The sequence below is a fragment of the Delphinapterus leucas genome, chromosome 9 (assembly GCF_059928025.1).
Source record: "Delphinapterus leucas isolate spDelLeu-1000000601 "Yukka" chromosome 9, BTC_Dleu_Yukka2, whole genome shotgun sequence".
Taxonomy (NCBI): Eukaryota; Metazoa; Chordata; class Mammalia; order Artiodactyla; family Monodontidae; genus Delphinapterus; species Delphinapterus leucas.
Window position 1 is genome coordinate 69,314,692 of NC_143137.1, and position 15,586 is coordinate 69,330,277.

The 15,586-nt window shown below is 34.0% G+C and overlaps 1 protein-coding gene across 1 annotated transcript; it reads right to left on the bottom strand.

Annotated features, from left to right (window-relative positions):
- Positions 1-1,856: 1,856 nt before the first annotated feature.
- Positions 1,857-15,341, bottom strand: AGR3 (anterior gradient 3, protein disulphide isomerase family member). The gene is made up of 6 exons (XM_089917691.1): positions 14,878-15,341; positions 10,801-10,864; positions 4,804-4,856; positions 4,193-4,269; positions 3,886-3,949; positions 1,857-3,440 (listed from the first exon to the last, which is right to left on the bottom strand). The coding sequence occupies exons 1-6, from the start codon at positions 14,984-14,986 to the stop codon at positions 3,310-3,312; spliced, it is 498 nt and encodes a 165-aa protein (XP_089773817.1). The 5' UTR covers positions 14,987-15,341; the 3' UTR covers positions 1,857-3,309.
- Between the last annotated feature and the right edge of the window lie 245 nt (positions 15,342-15,586).

Sequence of the window (15,586 nt, forward strand, 5' to 3'; positions counted from 1 at the left end):
GATCTGTATTTCTGCCAGTACCATATTGTCTTGATTACTGTAGCTTTTTAGTATAGTCTGAAGTCAGGTAGTCTGATTCCTCCAGGTCCATTTTTCTTTCTCAAGATTGCTTTGGCTATTCGGGGTCTTTTGTGTTTCCATACAAATTGTGAAATTTTTTGTGCTAGTTCTGTGAAAAATGCTACTGGTAGTTTGATAGGGGTTTCATTGAATCTGTAGATTGCTTTGGGTAGTATAGTCGTTTTCATTGATGTTGATTCTTCCAATCCAAGAACATGGTATATCTCTCCATCTGTTTGTATCATCTTTAATTTCTTTCATCAGTGTCTTATAGCTTTCTGCATTGAATATGTAACTTTTTAAACTGTTTTATCCCTTTGAAATGCAATTGAAAGTTCCCCAAACTCCTCTGTGAAAACGCCTATACGCACAGAATTGTGCATACTGTTTCAGGTAGCTGGTGTAGGTAATTTAATTCTTAATATTGGATGCGTTAGAGAAAGAATAAATACTTTTTTGGAGGTTACAAGGCTAAAAGTAATAGAAGTAAAGTTATATATACACATATGGGTTCTATGCCTAGTCCTGCATTTCAAAGCTAAGGGTAACCACAGAAGTGATGGAATCTAAGCCACTAATTTTATAAAGTGAGGAAATTAGATAGAAATATCAACTAAGATATAGAATTTAATTGTTAAAGTAGAGTAGAGAAGGAAACTAAATTAGTTACAAGACTACACTGATTAACATAACTTATTTTCAAATTATATATATATAAACTAGATGTACAGTAAATGTTAGTGTATGTATAATTATATGCATAATTGAATTATATGTAATTTAAATACATATGATAAAAATATAAAGGCACATATATTTTCATGGTAAAGAATAATCAATTTATCATTTAGTAACATTTTTACACTAATTGAAGAAAAACAAGTGAATATTCTATTTTATTAGTTCTTAAATCAGCAACCTAATTGTCAACTGGTTCCTTCTTAGTTCACTGCAATGACCATGGACATTTTCTGCTTCTGCACTGTTTATGCAACAATGAAATCAGTTATATTAGTCTTCATACATTATATTATTAGAGTATGCCAGTACACTTTGGTCTCTTAGAATGCATTAAAAAATTAACTCCAGGGCTTCCCTGGTGGCGCAGTGGTTGACAGTCTGCCTGCCGATGCAGGAGACACAGGTTTGTGCCCCGGTCCTGGAGGATCCCACATGCTGTGGGGCGGCTGGGCCTGTGAGCCATGGCTCCTGAGCCTGTGTGTCCGGAGCCTGTGCTCCGCAACGGGAGAGGCCACAACAGTGAGAGGCCCGTGTACCGAAAAAAAGAAAAAATTAACTCCAAACTTTGATCTAAAATAAAAAAATAAGATATTTAATATTCTTTTGCAGTGGGAATACATGGATATCTAGTGTTGATGGTCTTGTAACCTGTTTATATCCAAATAGATCAGTTGCAAAAAGTCTGCTTAAAATGAACTGAATAATGATCAGATAAAACTTGGAAGAAACCTTTCTTTCTCTGACTCATGAAACATTGGAATTAATCAGACATCAGTATCATAGATGTTGTATATCTGTCTCATATAAAAGTGTACCTTTATATTTCAAAACTTCAAGTTATTTAAATGTAATCAAATCCTATGGATTAGGAAAAACTTTCCCCTCTGAAATATTCTCTCGTTTCTGAGAATTATTCCCAGCTGATTATGGGGTTTCCGTTAGTAATCAGAATTACTCCAAATGATTAGGGAAATTTTGTTCATAAAAAATTAGGATTTTTGTGTGTGTGTTATTTAAAGGAATAGAAGACATGGATGTGATCCTACAAAAGCTTCCTCTGAAGAATTGAGTTGGTGGTTGAATGTTTAATAATTTCAGAATGGATAGATTCCTCTTCTGCTAGTTAACTGGAGGTATTCTTTAATATTCTGGAAGCAGTTACATTCTTCTTAAAATGATTAAAAGTGTTAAATATCCACCCAGTAATTAAGCAAAACATATTTAAAGTTTTAAAATATATTTTAAATTTATTGTAATTACGTTTTCAGTGTCTGTTTTAAAGTAAAAAAAAAAAGAAAGAAATGGTTAACTCTAAAAGTTATGCTGCTAAAAGTTAAATAATAAGTGGCTAGAGGTGCATCCCTTTGCTTTGGCAACATGCAGATCATTTATAACCTAAACTTGCAGGTTCGATATAATAGAGGGATCAGAATTAAGATTAGCTTACTTGGTGGAATGGATGATAGATGAGGAAGTAGAAACAAGCAGTGTAGACACCTCTTATTTAGGTCTTTCTGTCTCCACTATGACTATCAGCAAGCTTTTTTTGCTACTGATGCAGGCAGAAATCAAGCCACAGTATTGTCATGCTCTGGTTTTGATATTTATTGAAATATCATTTTACCTTCCTAAGAATATTCAAACACATTAAAAGTCTAAATGATAATGTTACAAAATTCATTTACCTGCCCATTAGTATTAGTCAATTAGCCAGAAGTTTTTCTTCGTGACATTTGACCTCTTAGAGGTAATACATTATAACTCGGATTGAATAAGTTTTAATGCTTTCTTCATGTTTTCTATCACTGTAATAGAAGTAAATATACATTATTCTATTAGTAAATGAGAGTACCAAATTTTTAAATTAACCCCTGAATCTAAAATTGGCCCATTAAAATTAACAGCTATAAAGATTTGGGGATTTATCTGCAACCTTAAAGAATATTATGCTGAAAGTGTACATGTAAATTTAAGGATTAGACCATTCAGAGCTGGTTAATTAACTTAATGTTAAAAAATTTTATCAAAGGGATTTTGAGGGAGTGTCTATTTTGTTAACTGATTATTTTGTAGCAGTATTGCTGGATATGACAGGCATAGCTCTCTTATTAAACATAGTTGATAGTGAATGTTGCAGAAATGAAAGTCCCAAGTCAGACTGTATTTCCTTGCTTATAGGCATTAAAGGAAGAGAAAAGATTTAATTATGATCACTTTGAGGAAATCACATATAATCTTTCATACCAGAAGAATGGACTGGCTTTCTTAAGGTTTAATTTTCACGTGTACTCTATTCTTTTTGGTGGTGTTAACATTTAGTGATCATAAGAACTATTAGAGATCCCTGTTGAAGAGATTCTGAGGTGCCCCAGAAATTCTGATTTTGATGGGAGCTAAGAGTTTGCATATTAACCACTATCTCCACTACCAGCCCCAGGGACTGTGATGTGTGGGTAGCACTGTTTGTGGGGAAGCACCCATGTAGGGTATCATTGACCCTTCTAACAGTTAAGTGTTGCTAGTATCACTGTTCAAGATAATTTGTGAATACTTACATAGCGGTAAATCCTGAGGTTCATATGTATATAATCTGTTTGAGTATCTTCCAGTTATATCAGCTCTGACTGTTAAAGAAGGATCTGCCAAGAAAAAATAAGTACCTTACATATTATTTAAAATATTCTGAAAATCATTCTTGCCTCTTAATCTAAAACAAACGTTAAGCAAATTTATAAGCAAAATCAGTTTTCATACATGTGAATTCATTGTGAGTTAATCTGAATTCTCATTTTGGTGTGTCACAGGTCTCTGTCAACATATAATAGTTTAGAGAACAATACTGAAACTACATTGGGATATTGATTTCATAGCATCAGTTAATTTAAAACATTAAAATTTAATATTTATAAGTTACAAGTTATAGATATAACGAGTTTGATTGTTGACCTAACAAGAACTGTTATTGACTGGGTTACTAATGACTTCCCTTTAAAAGGAATAGTACTTGAACTAGCATTTAAAAGTAAATAAAAGCAAGAAGGCTACTGATTTTCTAAATCTGATGGAAAGAGATTGTACAATTACCCACAAACATGATTCTAGGCACGTATTGTCCATCAGGTGATAAATTCTTATCAGTGGTTTCATGCTAGGAAAAAGATGAAAAAAAAGAATGTTATTGGATTGGACTGTTTTTAACAGTTGATTTAAAAATATTTTATGTAAACAAGCCTTTCAGTAAGTTATATATTTTGGCCTCCTACAATTCTGTATAACATTCTATATCCACTAATACTTTATAGCTCTTTTTGTCTTCAAAAAAAGACAAAAAAAGAGATTCAGCTTTTCCACTGAATTGAGATATTAAGAAAACATTGTAGAGGTCAGGTACCATGAGATTCAGCATGATGAAATTATTCTGAGCCATTTCTTGTATTTCTTTATTTTGGGCAAACACTTTTTTTAGTGCTGTGGGAGAAAACATAATGTCAATTAGTTTCAAGGATCAAGACGCCTTCAATATAATGTAGCAAAATTAAGCTAGTATTTTGCATTTGTTTGCGTCTGTAACTTGGATGTAAATAGTTCATTGGCCCATTGCCACTTCGTCTCTAACTGGAAATCAATGAGGGACAGAGTCTATCCAAGAAGACATCAAGAGAGAATCACATTGATGAAATCACCAGTTTTACAATGTCATGTAATTCATTGACTCATTGGTTAAAACAGCATCTTCTTTCAGCCATTTTTCCTACGTTTTTGGGGGGGGGCAGGGGAGGAAGATGGATATAAAATTCTAAAGGACATGTAATATGAATATATTCAATAAATTACTAACAATCATTGTAGTCTTTAAGCACCTTAGTAAAATGGTGGTACTCTAGCAGTTGTCCTTTTTTTTTTTGGAATAGAGTTTCCTGAGTGCCTTCTTAACAATTTGTAACCAGGTCACTTTCCTACTTCATATTGGAGATACAATAAGATCTCAGGAGCAAAAATTACCTTGGCAGTATTGACAGTCCTCCAAGTGATGAATAACCATCAGTGGCTTGTTACTAAACAGAGAGAGTGTGGAATTGAGCCAAGTGATTAATTTGAGTTAAAATGTACAGTGAAATTAGATTTAAGATTCTCATACTTTCTATGAGACATAAAGTAAACATCTCAGCCTGACAAATCACAGCGCTGTAGTCTGTAGTCCTCTTAGTCATAACATGGCCTCAGCACTGAAGCATCAGCGTCACCAGAAATGTAGCTCATTAGAAATGTAAATTCTCAGGCTCCCTCTTGGGCCCACTCGGTCAGCATCTGTGGGGGTGAGGTCCAGGAATCCTTAGCTTAACAAGCTTACCAGGTCGTTCTTATGTATACTGTAGTACAGTTAGAAAAATAAAAGTCAATTCTGTCTCCATAGATGAAAAGATATTATGAGCAAGGTAGTATTCATTTCCAATGAACATCTGGTATAAAATTTTGGAATTGTCGAAGTTTTTACTTAGGTTTTTTGTTTGTTTTTCAAAAAGTCTATTAATATTTGACCATTTTCACAACCTTTTATTCTTGTCACAACTTACAATTACCAACAGTCTCAGGGAGAGTTCCCTTCCTATATATTTTTCAGTGTCATTTTGATTTTAACTCTCTGAAGAAAAGTTTTGGTGGTAGCTCATTGACTACCCTGCTGTTTAGAATACGAGAAAAATTAGAATGTTAACTACAGTGAAGGACAAAATAATTATGATTCGGGTATATAAGATGTTTTTAAAAATGTTTCTTTAACTTTGCAAGGATGCTAGGTACAAAAAGAGATAGACGAGTGTATATGTATCAAGCATAAATCTTTTTAAAAACAACAGACGTAATCATATGAAATACTTGTTACTGAATAATCCTGTTTTTTCAAACTTTAGTCTCAAAAGTGTTAAATAACACACTTTGAAGTGTAAATAATTTCATTTAATCCTCAAACTTAGAATATAAGTTAATTTTAGGTAAGAATAAATCCTACAACTTATCTCTTAAAATTTATAACATAGAAAGCTAACATTTGCCAACAACTTCACATTTACTGGTGAAAGAGCAGATTAGATATCCAATGAATGAAATATTATTACCTCTTTTTAATTAGTAGAAAACTGAGCCTAAGAATATTCATTGACATTTCTTTAGAGACTCATACAGAACTTAGACCTCCTAAGCACCAAGTAGTAATTCTTTTACTAGATAACTTTTTCTCTGATTGCACTTAGGTAGATAGAGGTGTCCTGTGATGCAGAACAATTCAGGGGCGTGAGTCATTCTGATTTCCTGAACTGCTACCCTTTCTTCCCAGCACAGCAGCTGGAAATAAGGATAGCTCTGTGTAAGGAAAGACATTGATGTAACTCTTGGAAAACTAATTTCTCCATCAGATTTCTGGCCAACTGGAGTCCAAGGAAAAATGTATCAAGACCACAGAATACTCAGTCTTAATAGTTCAGCTTTGAATGGGTTGTTCAGACAGTCAAACCAAGACAGTAATCCGTTTTAGGAAAAGCTTCTGTTTCTGGCAGACACTGAATTAGGAACACCTGAAAAAGGGCTCAGAAACTTTTAAAGCAAAGAGGCAGATGGTAAGTATTTGAGGTTTTGCAGCCCATGTGGTCTTGTTCACAACCGCTCACCTCTGCTGTTATTGCACGAAAGCAGCCATGGACAATATGCAACAAGGTGAGAGTGGCCGTGTTATAGTAAAACTTAATTTATAACACTGGAATTTGAATTTCAAGTAGCTTCCATGTTTCACAAGATATTATTCTTCTTTTGATTAAAAACATTCTTTTAATGTAAAAATCATCCTTAGCTCACAGACCAAATTATCAATAAAACAGGTGGTCCCTAGTCTTACGGTTACCAGGGGCGAAGGGTAGGGGGAGAGATAGACTGGGAGTTTGGGATTGACATGTACACACTACTATAGATAACCAACAAGGACCTGCTGTATAGCACAGGGAACTTGGCTCAATATTCTGTAATAACCTAAATAGGAAAAGAATTTTAAAAAGAATTAAAAAAATAAAGCATTTTAAATTGGGAAAAAAAAAATCTTATGAACTAGCACATCAGATTATGAGAAACTCGAGTGAGAGAAAGAGTAAAAATTTTGGGGAGCTGTACTTCTGAGATGCTCTATAACCAGAGCCTTCCAAGCCTAGCTGCTTATCAGCATCATTTGGTGAATTATCTTTTAAAATTCTACATGTTTTTCATTGAAAATAAGTTATAAATTCAGATGGTTTAAAATTCAAAAGTTAAAAAAGTAAAAATTCTTTCTCCCATCCTGCCTTCAAGAAGTAAGCAGTGTTACCATTTTCTAAGTTTGCTTCCAGAGTTTTTCAGGTCATATAACAAAATACACATGTGCATATGCATATGCTTGTGTATATACTTATGTAAATGTATATGATTATGAATTGTGCATGTTCATATGCATGTCCATATGTATATATATTCTTTTTTTAAAAAAAATACAAATACTAGCACGCTATACACATGTATCTGCATTTGGCTTTTTTAGCATAATCATATATCTTGGATGTTATTCCCTTGTGCTTTTGTATAATATTCCATTATATGGATCATCTTTACTTTATTAGTCTCCTCAAAATAGATATTTAAATTCTTTTCAATCTTTTATGTTTAGATTGTTTTCAGACATTTAAAAAGATGCTTTGGTGAACATGATGTTACTTACATATAATTTTGCACATGGGTGGGTATATTTGTAAATAAATTTCCAGAAGTGGAGTTTCTGCGTCAGAGTATGTGCATTTATAATTTTGATGCACTGTATATACTTTCCTTAGAAGCTGTACCAATTTATGTTCTCTCTGATAATGTGAGAACTAAGTATTTACTCTCACTAAAACTGGTTATTGAGCTTTTAATTCTTTTATCCAGTAGGTGAAAGAGGGAAGTTAATGTGGTTTTACTTTCTTATAAAAAATAGTCACCATATGATCCAGCAATTCTACTTCTGGGTATATACCCAAAGAAAATGAAATCACTATTTCACTATCTCAAAGGGATATCTGCATCCCCATGTTCATTGCAGCATTATTTACAATAGCCAGGACATGGAAGCAACCTAAGTGACTCTCAGTACATTTGTGACAACGTGAATGAACCTTGAGCATATTATGTTAAGTAAAATAAGTCAGAGACAAATACTATATGATCTCACTTATATGTAGAACCTGGAATTTAAAAAAAAGTAAAAACCAAACTCATAGAAACAGAGAGTAGATTGGTGGTTTCCCGGGGTGGGGGATTGGGAGGTGGGGAAAATGGGTAAAAGTGCTCAAAGGGTACACACTTCCAGTTATAAGATGAGTGAGTCCTGGGAATGTAGTGATGACCAGAGTTAACAATACTGTATGGTATACTTGAAAGCTGATAAGAAAATACATCTTAAAAGTTCTCAACACACACACACACACACACACACACACACACGTTAACTATGTGAGGTGATAATTAACCTTATTGTGGTCATCATTGTGCAATATATACATACATCAAATCATCACATTCTACACCTTAAATCTGCACAATGTTTATGTAAATTATATCTCAATAAAGCTGTAAAAAATAATCTTACTCATATGTTTAGGTTACTAATTTTTTTATTCTGTGTACTATCTTTCCTATCTTATGTTCATTTTTTCACGGTCATTGCCTTGACCTTTTTCTTATTAATTTATATGAGTACTTTGTATATTAGAGAAATTCACTCTTGTAATATGAGCTATAGTTTTCTGTTAGTTTTGTATTTTTTGCCTTTTTCGTTTGCTTATGATAAATTTCTGATTTGCAGAAATTTGCATAATCAAAAATATTAGTCATTTATTTTAGGATTTTTCTTTCTTCTTTTTTTTTTCCTTTGGCCATACTCAACTCTAAAGGAGGACTAGGGTGAGGTAAGGGTAGCATCTAGGGCACAAAAATGAAGTGCTTTGTTTTTGCATCCTAGACATCCCTCATGCCTCACCCTAATTGTACCCTACCCCAAGAATTTAAAGGAATAACAGTTTTGTAATAGTGTCTTCTAGTACCTTAATGGTTTCATCCTTATAATTAATCTTTATAATTTATTTTGATGTAAAATGTGAGGTATAGATACAAATTTTTTTATTTTTCACAAATGGCTATCAAATTCTAACAATTATTTTACATACTCTATCTCTCCTACTCCTGATTCAAAATGCCACTTAATCATGTAAACAATTTCTGTAGTATCCAGTTTTCTGTTCTCTCCATTCTATTCAATTCATTTACCGGTAACATACTGTGTTATTAAAATGTTTCATATTGATTAAGGGCTAGTCCCCACTGATTTCTTCTCAGAATGTTCCTAACTATTTAAGTCTGTCTATGTTTCCATTTCAATTTTAAAATCACTTAAAAACTTGTACTAATATATTGTGATTGTCTTAACAAATTTTTTAGCTATAGAGAGGATTGACATTTTTACGATATTGAATCTTCCTCTCCAAGAACATGATATCCCTTCACATAGGTTTGTAATTTCTTTCCTCACTAGTACATTTAGTTCATACAGATTTTGTACATTTTCTGTCAAGTTTATCCTGGGATATTTCATCTTTTTTATTGCTATTTTATATAAGGTATTTTATAACTGCCTTTAACTATTTTGATTATATATATATATATATATATATGCTGTTGATTTCTAGGTATTAATTTAGTCTCATCTAATTTAACTGAATCTTCGTAGTTCTGATACTTTGGGCTGATTCTCAAGTTTTTCACAAACACAGTCATCAGCTGCAAATGAGGATTCTTTCACTCTCTCCTTTGTAAGTTTTTCTCATCTAATTGCATTGGTTAGTATCTCCAGAACAACGTTAGTAATTGTGGTGATTAAAGAATCCATCAGTGGGATACTTTAATTGTTTTTCCTCAGTAAGCATGATGTTGACTTTTTTGCTGGGATGGATAAGTTTTTTAACTTCAAATATGGATTTGGCATTGTATTAAATGCTTTTTTTTTTAGCATTTGTGGAGATAGGAGATACTTGTATGATTTGTGTCCTTATAAATATTAAATTATTTTAATTAATAGATGTCTTAATCTTGAATCTTTTGGCTTTCCCAGACTGAATCTCACTTTATCAGGGTATATTCTTTAGTGTTCTGCTGTCTGCTCTTTGCTAATATGTTGTTTGTTTTTTACATTTCTATTCGGAAATAAGATTATTCTGTAGACTTTTTTTTTTTTTTTTGTAATATTTGTCTGGTGTTGAGAGTGTTTTAGCCAATTCTTATTTGGAATCTTTTCTTTTTCTTCAAAGAGTGGAATTGAACATTCTTTAGATATTTGATAAATTCTTGGGGTGCTTTTAAAAGTACAAGTTTCTCAGCTCCATCCCCAAAGATTTAGTAGATCTTTAGTAAATCACGTCACTCTTGGTCACTGAGTGCCTGGCGCATAGAAGTGGATACTCAGTAAGTAGTTGACCCTGAATATGGATTTTTAAAAAAGCTCTCTGAGTTGTTCTGATGATCAGACAGCCTTGAGAAGTGCTGCTATAAGTCAGGTTCTTGTTTAAGCTTGTATAATGCCCAGTGAGTGATGCTGTTTTGTTTATACAATTTATATTCAAAGTTTGCTTGGTGGATGTTAACTAGACTTATTGTGGTAATCATTTTGCATATATACAAATATCCAATCATTAAGTTGTATATCTGAAACTAATATAATGTTAAGTCAATTATTCCTCAGATAAAAAAGCTTGCTTGGATAATTAAGAAATTAATACAGAAGTGTCTAGAGCTGTTGTTTATAAAAAAATTCTAATAGCAACTCTTAGTCCAAACAGCATACAATATCAGAGCAAATTCTTATTGTATCCTCTGAAAAGCTAACATGCTAGTGTTTGGCTCTCCTGTGAGGAGGTATCTGTATCATCTGTCAAAGTTAACTGAGAGGTGTTTTACCTTTTTTGAATATGAAAGAGACCTTCCTCATAAGTCTGCATCCAAGTGATGTCATCTCCCCATCCTAAACAGAAGAGAGAAATCAATGTGTTAACTCAGGACTACCAAAGAGTTCTGAGTTGGGGGTGTGATAAGCAGGTATCTATCTACAGATATTTAAGCTACCAAGCAGTTGTCTGACATAAGGTATGGAGGATACATAATTATAACTAGATACAAAGAGGTTGTGTCCTTTCAGGTGATATTACTGAGGTTTTGTGACTATGTTTTAAATCTTAAGGCCCATGGCCTTGAACCCAGTAAGTGTTCAGTAGATGCTATTATGATTAATGGTGATTGAAAGGACATCTCTGGACCATGCAAGAGCTCTCACTTTCAGAACGTACAGGAGGAAATAACAGTTAATCTTTGCATACTTTGTAAATCTATCGGGAATACTTTGGGCTATACTGAACAGCGTCCTTGAATCTTGAGTGTCAAGAGATGTTGACTCCTTCGAAGTCATAACACATCATTGAAAAAAAGGAATTTCAAATTTTGCTTTGAGTTTTAACAGAGAAAAAAATTCTGGCATGGGAATTTTATGGTTGAGAGACTCAATAAAACCCTTGTTTTGGAAGCATCCAAAAGAGTGGAGGAGAGGGAAACAGAACACAACGAGTAGAGAGAGAACCCACTAGCTTTATTTTTTAAAGAATCAATTTTATTTATTTATTTATTTATTTTGGTTGCATCAGGTCTTTGTTGCTGCACATGGGTTTTCTGTAGTTGTGGTGAGTGGGGGCTACTCTTCGTTGCGGTGTCCAGGGTTCTCCTTATGGTGGCCTGTCCTGTTGCGGAGCACAGGCTCCAGGCGCACGGGCTTCAGTAGTTGTGGCGCACAGGCTCAGTAGTTGTGGCTCACGGGCTTAGTTGCTCTGCAGCATGTGGGATCCTCCCGGACCAGGGATCGAACCCGTGTCTCCTGCATTGGCAGGTGGATTCTTAACCACTGCGCCACTAGGGAAGTCCCCCCACTAGCCTTTAAAGGAATGATGTGAGTAGTTGGGAATGTGTATTAGAGATTGAAGAATAAGACCATTGAAGAGAAGAATGCACAAAACATCCAGAAATATTTCAAAGTATTCAGGAAATGTCTCAGTCTATGGATGAAAAAGGTTGAATTAATTTGAAAACAGAAATAGTTTCAGGCTATTTTGGACCCAGATTTTTTCATAAGTTTCATATGTTGTCAGACTGGAGTTCCTGGTTTTGATACCATGGCTTAAAGATGTCCAGGACTTATGAAGCAGAATTATGAAGCAGGATAAATATGATCCCATGATTTCTGCCTGCTGGGTTTTGGTTTGTTTGTTTTTTAATAACAACTTTATTCAAATATAATTCATATGCCAATACAGTTCATCCATTGAAAGTATATACATTCTTTTAATATATTTACATAATGTGCAATCATCACCAAAATCAATTTTGGAAGATTTTCATCACTTCAGAAAGAAACCCTGTACCCTTTAGTTATCACCACGCAATTCTTTCATCTCCTACAACCCTAAGAAATGGCTAATCTACTTTGTCTGTATAGATTATCTTATTCCAGACATCTCATATAAGTGGAATCGTATAAGATGCGATGTATCTTATGACTGGATGCTTTCACTTAATGCAATGTTTTTAAGGTTCATCCATGTTGTGGCATGTATTAGGACTTCATTCTTGGGCTAAATATTATTCCATTTTATGGATATACCACATTTTGTTTGTCCATTTATCAGCTGATGGACATTTAGGTTGTTTCTAGTTTTTGGATTTTATGAATAATACTGCTATGAACATTTGAGTGCAAACTTCAGTGTGAACATATGTTTTCATTTTTCTTGGGTATAATCCTTAGAAGTGGAATTGCTGGATCAAATGGTAACTATAACTTTAACTTTCTGACAGTTTTTCCAAGTGAGTGCATTATTTTACACTCTTACCAGAAGTGTTGTTGGTTTGTTTTTGCCTGACCTTAGAATCCTAACATTGGAAGACATCTTATGTTAGCTTAGTACCCCAACCTTAGCAGGAATACTTCCTATCTGTAATAACCCTGAAAGACTTTCTTTACAACTTTACTCAAACACACGTAGTAAGTTTATGCCACGTTTTGCATTAGATAAAAGTTATTTTGGTAACAGCCAGTGAGACTGTGTTCCTACTTAATTTCCCTATTCTGTTGCAAATATCATTCAATGCCAGAATGTCAGCAGTGGGAAGAATTACCGTTCTCTGCTCCTGTTTAACTTAGTTCCACAAATATTGAAGGAACATCTGCCATATGCCTTGCTCCACTTAGCACTGGGTGTATGCAGGTAAGACAATACAGTCTTATTGTTCTCTGTTCATTATCATGATCCCTAATTCCTAATCCATTACTGGCTATGCTTACTTATCTTCTGAGATTTTATTCATTCTCCAGTATGTATTTATTGAGTACTTACTGTATGCCAGGCACTGGACCAGGTGCTGGACGCAGAGCAGTTTTGGTTTAAAAGGAAGTTAAGATTTGGGGTTCACTTTTTTACTGAACCATTTCTTACCTTTTTCCGATTAATACTCCCTTTTCTCCCTAACACTGTGTCTGTTTAACTGGGGCTGCTCTGCACTCTAAGAGGCTCCATATGCTACTTGGTACACTGTAGTCAAATTTCCCTTTCACCCCTACCTTAAATCCTCATTCTCAGTTGTTTTCTATGTGCCAGTAGAAGATAAAGGCTTAACCAAATGCAAACCATTTCTGAATAATGGAGTTCCCAGCTGCTATCAGTCATCTCCCCTGTTGACATAGTTTAACTGAAATAACAGACTCATCGCGTTGTTTAAAATTTATTGTACGTATTGAGTATATTTTTCATAAAATTCACCAGTTTTAATGGACATTTGGAAGTGAATACACAGAATATTGGTACCTTAATTATAGTTACAGCATGCTGCTTAACTCAGCCCTCGAGGGTCTTTAAGGGCAGTGAGTTTGATCTTTGGCACTTTAAGGCTACTGAGTTCATTGTTTTATAACTGTTGTATGTATATATGGAGGTACATGATAAATTACACTTAGGAAAATATTTCCCTCTTTTATTTATTTTGCAAAAACTTACCAATTTTTTTAGACTTATAGTTTCTGTGATTTTAAACTGAAGTAGAATTAATTATCTTGGCTGAACACTGACAGGCAATTGGCTGGTACCCAATACATCTGTTAAGGAATGAATTAACTTGGAAAGAAAGTCAGTATTTTAAAATTTGAAATTATGCTATAGTTGATCTCCATTTGTTTGCTCCAGTCACATTACCATTCCAAGTACCAGTCAAGTGTTTTTTGGTTTGTGTTACTAATTTAGAATTAGCTATTTGGAGACAAATGATTTCCTTTCCATTTCTGGTAGCTGGAAATGTAGGAATCAATTCTGAGAATTTTCTTTATGAATTATTTCTTTGCAGGTGAAGATATAATTGTTTCTCAGGCCAAAGTAAAACAGTTGGTACAAAATAGAAATGTTTTCAGTGTAGCCAATGACAAATCTAGATTATGTCCTCTAAAAATACTGCAGCTGTTTTCTGGAATCAGCATAACCAACACTTGGTTAACCAAAATTCTTGGAGGATGGAGATAAAGTATAATTTTCTGGGGACCCCAGTGTAAAATCATTCCAAATTATTTTCTTGCCTGAATAAAGAGAGGACAGGGCACTGGAACAGATTTTGAGGGGATCCTGATTGCATTTAGGATATCAATATAACGTATCAATCAATAGCATTTTGCAGGACTCTGGTTACCAAAGTTATAGGCAATGAAACCAGTTCTCCACTATTTCTATAGAAGATGCAACAAATTGTTGTTTTTCATTTCATGTGGCTCACTCTTTAAAATTAACTGATCCTCTCTGTTGTTGTTTTTTTTCTCCTATTTTAAAGTGATACACAACAAAAAATTTCAGTTAATTGAGTTGGCTTTATAACTAGACTACAGGCAAGAGATGATGAATTTTAAAACAATCCAAATGACTGAGTTCAGAAAATAAAATGAGATTCCAGTACCTCTTGAGAGTGTCTGGGGAGGTCTTTTTCCCTTTTTGATTGCCATGGCAAGGTTAGAAGAAACCGTGATGAGTAAGAGACAGACGACCAAAGCTGAGTGTAACATCATATCTTCTCAAGAATCCCTCCGAAGCAGCTGGATGGTAAAAAATAATTGTCAGAATCTGGTAGGTTACCTCAGGCTGTCATTAAGACATTTGTTAAGAGACCAAACCTGTGCTGTCAGATTGCTCTGCTTGTGTGAATTGACATGGTACAACCACCTAGAACTTTCACATTTTATTTGTAAATTATTGTAAAAATACAGTCAACTCAGTAGATGTCCACTTGATGAAAAGCCACATTCCTGGCATCCTGGGAGCAGTACAATGAAGTTGAAAGAGCACTGGACCAGGGCACCCAAAGCCTACTTCTGATGGTATTCTAGTGCTCACAGAACTGCATTAAAACTCAAATAAGATGATATTGATTAAAGGCCTTGCAACTGCTAAGTGCAATGGAAAGGTGATGTTTGTCGTGCATAAATATTCTTTGCCCTTTGATTCTTCTTGATCTGATAGGTTAAAATGACATTTTAACTCTGCCAAGACAGTAAGATTAGGCATGAACAAATACTGCTTAAATTAGAACTGAGGAAAAACAGAATATGGAGGTTCTTGTTCTTCAGTTCCTCTACAGTTGCTTATCTTTTTTATCCTTCCATCATTTA